This window comes from Hyposmocoma kahamanoa, unplaced genomic scaffold, assembly GCF_003589595.1.
Source record: "Hyposmocoma kahamanoa isolate Upper Pololo Valley unplaced genomic scaffold, ASM358959v1 66, whole genome shotgun sequence".
NCBI lineage: Eukaryota > Metazoa > Arthropoda > Insecta > Lepidoptera > Cosmopterigidae > Hyposmocoma > Hyposmocoma kahamanoa.
Genome location: NW_020653854.1, coordinates 14,880,095 through 14,890,482, shown reverse-complemented (window position 1 = coordinate 14,890,482; position 10,388 = coordinate 14,880,095). Strand labels below are relative to the sequence as shown.

Below are 10,388 nucleotides of genomic sequence, written 5' to 3'. Positions count from 1 at the left end.
TATTGCAATAAAACGGCAATTTCATACTTTAACCCCTAATATTTGCCTATTCGACAAATACAACAAACATCAAACTTGCTTTACCGTGCGCTGATCGGATGCTCGACGCACATCAAAGGAGCCAAATAGGCAAATACGCAGGTAAAATGTCCACACTATGGTCATATTCATTAGTTTAACTCCTTGTTTGTCTCCATGTGTAGACGGTCATATTTGTCAGTATGTCAAATATTTTTCCACGTACATCGAACGCCCAATAGCGAATACAAGTAGCCTTGTGAAGTGCCGCCATTAAACAAAAATAACAAGATACTATAAGCCATTTTTAAAGCAAATTTGGTAATTATTTTATATGGTATAAAATAATAATAATAGGTATAACTTAAACATAATTAATATACATATAATAATAAACATACATGTACATATAAAATTGTAATGGTATATAAGTAACCACAGCAACATTATGTAGAATTTTGAGGATGGTCTAAAAGATGCTTGCACAAAATGATGAGATAATAGCTTGTTTTGGAGTACGTACTAAAGATGGATTGCATGGAGGGCGAGAGAGTTAGACAAAAACCAGAACGGTTTACTATTGATGATTAATAATACACCTCTTATTACAAGTGCCGTTTCCTATTGGAGGTTGATAAATAATCAACATGGCTACCTGCATTCTTAATGCAGCTGCATGAAATATTTATCTCTGTGGCTATAGTGAAAAGGGGTACAAGTCAAAAACCCAACTTTACAAGGAGACGCGAAAAATAGTTATTATGAAATTTAAAGCGTTGTGTTTTCCGCGTTTTCTTATAAAGTTGTCATTTTTGACTTGTACCTCTTTTTTTACTAAAGCCACAGATCTAGTGTGGTGGTATCACTGGCGTTGATTTTCAGCCAGGATTTTTTTCTTTTAATCATCCTTTTAAAACCTTTAGTTTTCCCTATATGAATAATTGGAGGAGCTCGTATTCACCGTAGAATATATTATAATACAGACACTCAGTGGTGTAGGTTACGGATCCATACTTGCTATTTTTAATTACAGGTAGTCGCGCGGGTGGTCTAATTGCAGCATGTTGGGCCACCATGATGTTCATTGGCGAGGCAAGATACGTGCAGATGGCTGATGAGATCGTCACTGCAGCCAGATTTATTGAGAACGAGTCAGTTCATTAATTTTTTAATACAGTCGATTTTGTTGCTCGTAATAACTTGACACACATAGTGACAGTTATCGCTAGCGACCACGTAAAACGTTTGTATACAAAATGTTGTTTCTTCTTGTGACCACTAGAGGCGTTGTATAATTTGTCATACAGAATTGAGAAGTAATTTACGCGGTCACTAGCGACAACTGTCAAGGTAAACTCATGGTAGAGATGCAGAGTACCGCAAGGGCGGGCGGTAAGTAAGCAATTAGCCATAGAGGACAGATTCAAGTTTAGTGGCCCGAACTTTTGTAATTGCCTTTCTGGTCCCACACTTGCAAGGAAGTTACTGTTGGACAGGCGTGTAGCTTACCATTAGTTGCACGACTTGTATTTTTTTAATGATATCAAGTGACGGGACGAACAAGTCGTGCGCCTGATGGTAAGCGACATGCCTCTCCATAACAGTTGCAGTGCCACTTAAAACTTTAAAACAAAGATACACTGCCACTGCGACCGTCACCCTGATACAGAGTTGATAAGTCTTCATGTGCCTGTAATTTCACCAGTACCCTTACTCTTTGAAACCAGAACGCAGTAATGCTCACATTACTGCTTGGCGGCAGAAATAGGTAAGGTGGCTGTACTTCCACCTTGCACTTCTGGACGAACTTTTTCACAAGGACCTATATTGCTACAAAAAAATTTACTAATATTATATATTAAAATTAAAGAAGGATGGCGAAAGCTGTCCCAATAACGACGAAGAGTTGTTCGTGGACTTTGCTAGTATAATTTTGCGTTTTAGTTTATGCCTAGTTATCAATATATTTTTGTATATTTTTAGAAGTCGGAAATAAAAAAAATTGTAAAACATTGTATTTTAGGATAGATACAAGAACACAACGCAATTCATTCAGTTCGACCATAGATTAGGTAACGTTCTTATACGTACTTTCATTTTAAGCATGATTGAATGTTTACCTATCTGAAGTAATGGTTGTTTTATAGTATACTCATAAAACAGTAAAGCTATAAAATACCTAATGAAATAATCAATTAAACAGTAATGACATAAAGCAAAAAATAAAACACAATGTGACAAAAATATTTAGACAATATTTAAATGAGAGATAACGAAAGTTGCAAAGGAACCTTTTTACAAAAGACCTCTTGCCAATGTCAATGTTACATTGATATAGAGAACAGTGCGATCATTTGTGACAGATTTCTGCCATTTGGGCAGATTAAATTTTTATTTATTCTCCTTGCTGCAGAACTTAATAAGTTATATTAAATGTGGCAGAGTTTGGCAGATTTGGGAATATTCGGGAAGTTCTTTATATAAACATAACCTATATCAACTTTATAACCCCAGCTTCTACAGGCCGTACTCAATTACCTTTTTTGATGCTTTTATAATGAATCACAAATATAGATAGGTCTCCTTAATGCACGTCTTCAAAAACACTGGGTCACTGTAAACTTTTGCATTGATATAATTATTGATACAAAGATCGAACAAACACAAATAAAAATTTCATCGATCGGACTGGACTCGAAACAGTGTCTGTTGCCTCAACGTGGCTACCGTCCGTACCAACTAAGCTACAGGTTGATTCAGCTGATCTTACGATTTTCTCCATGTGCCTGCTACAAATCTTTGTATTGAATTGGCTTACGATTATGTACCTACGAAACGCTCACAATATGCCTTTTGTAGCATAGTTAATTCGCTCATCCGTTTACGTCAATTCGGTTAACCACGCTTTTATCCGGGATAAATATCACTGCACGTTTATTTTTACAGACTGCGAAAAGTGGAGGGCATTTTCATATTCGGCAAGCCTACGACGACAGTGGTGGCGTTCGGTTCGAAGCAGTTCGACATATTCAAACTCGCAGATTTACTACACAAGAAGGGCTGGAGTCTTAACGCGCTGCAGTTCCCTTCTGGGTTAGTTCGTATCATCTTTTATTAATCACCATAATATTGTGGACCATAGAACAATGTCTCAAGGTACTAATGTAAAGGTATAGGAAGTTTTCTAGTTGAGTCATCATCTTCAACTCATTTATACGTTCCACTGCTGGGCGCGGGTCTTTTATTATTATTATTTTTATAATATTAAGTGGTGGGACGAACAAATCGTGCACCTGATCGTTAACTACACGGCTATTCTTAACAGTAGCACCGCCACTCGGGGCTTTAAATCGCAAAGATCTGAGGGGCACTGCCACTGCGCAAGTTGACAAGTACCATGTGCCTAAACCGGAACACAGCAATGCTGACATTACTGCTTGGCGGCAGAAATAAGTAAGGTGGCAGTACTGTCCACGATGAACTCTTTCACAAGGAGCGTTACTGCTACTAAAGTATGGGTCTCCTATCAGGCGTGGGTTTAGGCCATAGTCCGCCGTACTGGCTCAATATCGGTTGGGAACTTCTCACGTTTTCCGAGGGCTGTGAATCTTCTTCGACGTGCAGGTTTGCATCACTATGTTTTTCTTCACCGAAAAGCTCATGGTAAATTTCAAATTAAAGTTCGCATATTAATTCCGAGAAACTCAGAGGTGCGAGTGAGAATTCGAACCCACGACCGTCTGCTTGAGAGGCAGTAGTTTAAACCATTAGGCTACCAAGGCTTTTTTTATAAATATAAAAGGTAAAAAATACACTAAATCAAATAAATATACTTTGTAAGTAGCTGAAACACTAACCTCGAAAAGCCAAGAAATAAAAAATCTATAGACAGAAATGACGTCGCGTTGAGTAAACTTTGGATTTTTTTTTGTTTTTTTTTGGTTTGTTTAAATCAGTTTTGTTATTCATAGTACCAGGTTCACATTTTCCACGTGATTGATACATTTATCATTGTTATGTCTCAGCGGATCATTTGAGGTTTGCGCAGGGACACCGGTTTAACATATAGAGCATAGGTTCCCAAACTTCTAGACTCACCGCCCACTTAGGTAAGATAAAAAAATTTCAACTCCCACCACCACTAAAAATAATTGAAAACACTTATTTTTTAACTTAACACAAAAAATCACAAGGAAAAAAAAATATATTTGTAGTGCAGTAGTTTATACAGGCTGTATATTTGAAAGTGAGACATATTCATACATGTCATAGTAAATCATGTTACAATTTAACATAGACTAAAATAAAAATAGGATATGGAATAGAACAAAAAATAAATCAACAAATTTGTTTTGGAATATACATAGGAATAAACCGATTCACTTTACGCTTGATTTTGAGTGCAATGAGAATATTAACAAGCGAGGGTCGCGCCGCCTGTCCCACCCGCCCGGCGGACGGATAGCGGCGGCGCTCGCACACTCCTGCGTAATGTTTTGAGTGCGATAGCAACAATAACAATGATTTCGCATCTCCTTTCCTACTTTTTCGGGCTTAGGACCGACAAAGCACCTCATTTTTCTAGAAAATAAAAACTAAGTTACTCACCAACTCATTTATGTTATGATGAAAAAAGTTGTTATCGAAATGATTTTAGCTTATGTTAATTATTTTTTACTTCTGCACTATCGTCGAAATGTATTACGTACAAAAAAAAGATAAGTTTATGATTTAGTAACTAGTTATCATTTAATAAGAATTGAGGTTTTTGGCGTAGTTAAAAATGTGAAATCAAATTATTTGCAATGATTGATTTTTTAGTTATTTACAGTTTATTTACCCTTACGTGGTACGGTGTTAAAAATGTCCACCGTTTTCCACAATGCATAGACTAACACGTCGTAGTAAATTTTGTTTTAAATTGGTCAACACAAACTCATTTTGTCACACAGTATTGGATGCTGAGATGATCCTCTCATGCAACACTTCGACACTGTTCACCTCCTCCGCGTTAACTCCGATTTGGGAACTTTTCTCCGAACATTTCAATAGCTTTCCTCACACTATCACCACTTATTGCGTAAAGTCGCACCATATCAGTCAATTCGTCTTTGGAATAAATAACCATTTTGCGGGCGAGCGGAAGTACAAATAATTTACATGTCTTCGCTAGACCAAGGTCGCGCGTGCACTGTCTCTGCAAACAGTAATTTCGCATATGCGCTCGCGCCCCCACCTCCGACTTGTGCTTTGTTTTCGCCGCCGCCGCTCGCCGCTGCATCGGAGCAATAACGGTGATGTGCATAGATTTCGATAACTAATGTTGTTCACAAGTAGTAGTCGATAAAAATAATATTTTTGTAAAGTTTAAGTTTATTAGTTCTTTTCGTTCAGAATCAGTAATATAACGCACTCTATAAGTATGTCTCACTTTCAAATGTTATATGTATAGATAATTTAGTTTTTCAGTTTTTTTTTCAAATGCGGAAGCACCCCTGGCATCAACGCCCCCTAATTGCTTCTTCCCCCTATCGCCCCCAGGACTAGGGGAGCACTTTGGGAAACGATGATATAGAGGCTTATAGGGATACCTAATTACGTGTCTGTTCTTGAAATTACCCCTAATGACGTATGTTTCGTGCAGGATACACATTTGCGTGACGCATGCGCATACACAGCCGGGTGTGGCGACGAGGTTCGTGAACGACGTGCGCGATGCTGTAAGCGCCTGTCTCAAGGACACCGACGGGCCTGTCCAGGGGAAGGTCAGTAGTTTACGGACTCTACTAGTGTTAAATGTCGCAACTAAATTATAAAAATAAACTAAGATTAATTTAGAATTTTTAAATGGGAGAGGCGGTTTTCCCCGGCAATAGCTCTGTTGGTCGGGGTCAAGGATTCAGGTTCAACAAACGCAGAACAATACGTGCCATATCGATCAGGAGCGCTTTTTGCATTATTATTGTTAATATTAAAATTACAGCGCACTTAATTAGTAATTAAAAAATTACATTGTGTGCCAGCTTATGTCTAAAGGCGTGGCTTAACGTTACAGATGGCGATATATGGCGTAGCGCAAGAAATATCCGACCGCAGTCTAGTCTCGGACATCACTAAATACTTCATAGACTCAATGTACTATCTACCGAAGCCAGGAGACGAGTGAGGCTCGGTATATCGATTATTAAGCGACAGGACATTGCATTTGCTAATTTTGTAATTTTCAATTTCGCTATATTGGATGGCAAATTAAATTTGGACTCTTACCCAAGAATTTTTGTCAAACGTCAATATTAGAGTCAGAATTTTAGAGTCCAGAAATAATTTGTCATCATTTACCATTGAATTTTGTATGCTTTAATTTTAAACGGATGTTGTGAGGTTTTTATATATTTATGTATATTTTATAGCTGTTAAAAACTCAAGGCTGAATTTATAAAACGAACTTTGAGTTCTTCTAAGCAACGTTTAAGCAAGCGATTAAATTAATTCTTACTTCGAATTTCTTTCTTAAACTGTTTTTTAAAAATTCAAAGGGAAACCATCTTTATTTCGTAGACAAGCAAATTGCACTTGAAATTGTCATATTGATTAAACTCTACTGCTCATTCGTAAGGCAGTTTCCCCTGAGAAGAATGTCAAGAAACAGTTGGGGTTGCCTTTGTAAATAAACATTTGTACACATTTACCGTTTACAATATTTATTCGAGATAACCTGCAAGGGCTAAACGGGTCACTACCACGGTTTTTATCAGTCAAGTACGCAGAAGTTGTATAATAACCTTAAGTATTGTTTCAGTATAGTTTTAAACCTTGGCAAAGCCAATTTTGAATATCAACCGGAATTTTAAATGAATTTGTGACTTTGTTTTTCGTAACATACGATCTTAGTGGTAAACACTAAAATGGTAGCAAAGTGCTCGCATCAATCGTATTATTATAATACTACACTGTATCCTAAGAACCTTAACTTTTATGCGTATTCTGTAACGCTTGTATAGTTTCGTGGTGATACGCAGTGGAGTGATTTTTAGCAATTCACATAACACCATTACATGAACTCGGTGCCTTGATCCGTAATTATCTCTTTTGGGATACCATATTTAAATATAAAATGATTTACAAATAAACTAGCAGCCGACTGACCCGTTGTAGAGAACTGCTAGTTTATTTTTATTCCTCATATTAATGTTGTCTGTCACTATTTTTCATTAAAAAAATGACTATTATTCTTAACATAAATTACATTTTCATAAATCTAATGTGACTCTAGTGTAAGTTCGTTTTTATAAAACTTGTATGACTCGCTATTCGCTTAGTCGAATTTAAAAGTTCGGTTTTTAAATCTCAGTCCTAGTGTCTTCTAGGGAATTATATGCGACACTTGTTCAGTTTGCTGTTGTAAAGCATTTATTCATCACATAATTTCGTTCGTTTTTATAAATACGAAAAACTTGTTTAGCTCTTAGCTCGCTATCTTTACTTAGTAGAAGTCAAAGTTCTTTTTATAAATCTCAGTCTTAGTGTCTTCCAGAGAAATATTGTGACTCCTGTTCAGTTCGCTGTTGTATATATATATATTTTTCCATCACAAAAAGCAAGTATCATTTTGTATAAGTATAATACTGTTTTGATAAACGGAGTATACATATGTTGATATTATTATGTACATTATGTGGACGTTCATAAATTAATTAAACTTTATTTTCTTTCAAGTTTAAGCTTTATAAATATATATTTAGCCACTACATTGGCATTGACGAAGGTTATGAAATTTACGTACAAATTTATAAATATAATAAAAAATTATCCAACGAAACTGCGATAGGACGAAGTGTTAAGTGCTCAACATAGGTGCCACAATGGAATCTAGTCTATTAAAGGCATTCTCACGGCCTATAAAAATACTTACGAATATAAATCAGAATATAGGTGTCAACGCTAGAGATCATTTCTTATTTGGTTAGCGCACATGCTTGAATTCCTGATGCAAAAATAGACTTCTTCCCGATATCATCGATCAAATTAGACATGTCAATTTGGTAGTATATGTATAGTTCAATCTAAAGGACGGTATGACGGTACTCACCAGTTACGTTCGTTTTGCGACCTTTCTAGTGCAGCTTTAGCAATTATTGGAAGATGCTCTAGAACGATGATTCCCAAACTGGTTTACATTGACCTCATGGAGTCCACAAAACCTACAATAGAACCATGGCAGCGAAAAAAATAGGGGGTGCATGCATGGATGTTAATATGAGCCCGCGAGAGTGAAACCCAAGTCAAGATTTTAGCTTTCCACAAATGGAATAAGCCACATTACACAGATTAGTGCTTATGTAAATACATAATACTTTCTTATAATAGACATAAATTACCTATGAAGTTCTTAAACATTTCATTTAACATCAATTTGTTTTTTCTTTATAAAGTTTCTCACTGGCACTGTGTTAGCTGTCAAATACACATTTGAAGGTGATGATTTGTGAAAATAACGCTATTAGAAAGATAGGTGGTCTAGGAAAAACAAACATAATTAGTACGTGGTCTATACAAAAATACAGACAAAAAAGTTTGGGAGTGGCTGCTCTAGACATTTCGTGCAAAGCAAATTTAAAAAAGAGAGCAATTAGTTCTGTGGAATTATCGCCCAATGTTCGTTTTATCGTCACAAAAATAAAAATATTTGGCTTGCGACGTGAACGTTCGCCGTCATAAAAATGTTCCCGATCGATGTTCTCTAAGCTTTAGAGTGAACATAGGACCAAATCACCCTTCTGGTTATAGTCTTATTTTCTTTTTTTTCTATTTTTTTGTTGTTATACATTTTGTAAAACAAGGATATATTCTTGGAACAAGAGCTCTGAAAAAAATCATTATCGTAAGGGTGTAATTGAAGTATCGTTTTATAATGCAACTCAAAAACTAATCATGCGGGCTTTTTCTAAATAGTGTATACAGTAGGACTATATATTCTGCACTTCAAGAAGACTTGATTTAAATGCAAAAGGAGTCGTATTATTGTTTTTTGTATTAAAAATATTAAATAATCATTGTGAATTCCAATATCATGACACGTTACAAAACAAGTACGTAGGATGTTTGTGTTTTTCTAGGCAGACTGTAATCTCGGGGCTCTAACTACATCACAATTCACGTGGGCAGTTTTCTAATCGACTGTTATTTAAAAAAGTGAAAATGCGCTAGTATCGGTATTGAACCTCACTTGTAGGCAGTTTTTGTAGATGAAATTAGTCGTAATTACCGCCCATAAAATGTTATTCGCTTTTAGCGTGGACAACGGTATACAACCAATCAGCATCAAATTAGATTGTTTGGAAAGAGTTTCCATATCACAATTTTACCTTTGGTTTCAAACTTACTATAACATTTGTACATAACACAAGTTAACAAATATATAGGAAGTCGCTAGAAAGCTCTGTATTTATAAACATAGTACTATTTGTATATCAGCTGTTGTAATTACTAATTTGTAAGTTAATAAATGTTTTGAATTATTTACATTAAAGGTTATAATTACGTTATGAGGAGAAATGTTTTTGGTTTTTAATATCTACATCACCTTCACACCCTCTACTCAAAGAAAATTTTTTTGGGAAATTTTAATCTTGTTTGAGACATATATATCTTCACACGTGTCTTCCTCTGGAGTAGGCAGAGATCATGGACCTCCAACTGCTACGCTCCTGACAAACTTCGATCTCTTCATCTTATTCGATTTGGGAAATAATCGTTGTGTAAGTTACCGAAAGACAATAATAATTTTCTGATTGAAAATAATTAATTATATTGGACCATGCCCTTGCATCACATTACAGTCTGTCTTCCGCATGATCGAACAGATTTGGTTTTAGAACAATTTTAGCCTTAACGTGTCTGTATGACGGGATGGAGTAGGCTGGGCCCACCTATTTGTTCGTTATGGTAGTTTTTGGGGTCCACATTTGTATCAAGGTATCCTCGACGCATCGTGAGGATGTCTAATTCAAACTATCGACTACGACTTGAGTTGGAAATTCTGGGCTTGGATACATGGAGGGGGCAATTCGGACATTTGGTAAATTACAATTTCGGTAAATTTTCGGTGAATTTTTTTGTGTTTTGCGCTTGGACTATGATTTTCGTTATTTAGAAATAAGCGTGAAGTCAGTCTACTCCATCTCGACGTCGGATTATTGTCCGCCTATATAGAAACTACGCCCATTTTAACACTCATCGGCAATAGTTTGATGTCGGGTGCTAGAGTAGGAGAGAAAAACCCTCATGACTTGCTAGTCACAAGGGTATGGTTAGACCTCGGATGAAATGTACACGGAGAGCGACGGATCCATTACAAGTCCAACACAAAA

The 10,388-nt window shown here is 36.2% G+C and overlaps 1 protein-coding gene across 1 annotated transcript; it reads left to right on the top strand.

The window, feature by feature from the left end:
- The first annotated feature begins 494 nt into the window (after positions 1–494).
- Positions 495–9,560, top strand: LOC113231919 (sphingosine-1-phosphate lyase-like). The gene is made up of 5 exons (XM_026466460.1): positions 495–570; positions 1,052–1,169; positions 2,965–3,111; positions 5,663–5,783; positions 6,074–9,560. The coding sequence occupies exons 1-5, from the start codon at positions 495–497 to the stop codon at positions 6,182–6,184; spliced, it is 573 nt and encodes a 190-aa protein (XP_026322245.1). The 3' UTR covers positions 6,185–9,560.
- The last annotated feature ends 828 nt before the right edge of the window (positions 9,561–10,388 follow it).

Bases quoted from the DNA above. Each gene is read 5' to 3' on its own strand.
- LOC113231919 (XM_026466460.1), top strand. From the start codon at position 495: ATGCTTGCACAAAATGATGAGATAATAGCTTGTTTTGGAGTACGTACT. The intron at 571-1,051 runs GTTAGACAAAAA...TTTTAATTACAG, and splicing joins ATTGCATGGAGGGCGAGAGA to GTAGTCGCGCGGGTGGTCTA. The intron at 3,112-5,662 runs GTTAGTTCGTAT...TGTTTCGTGCAG, and splicing joins GCGCTGCAGTTCCCTTCTGG to GATACACATTTGCGTGACGC.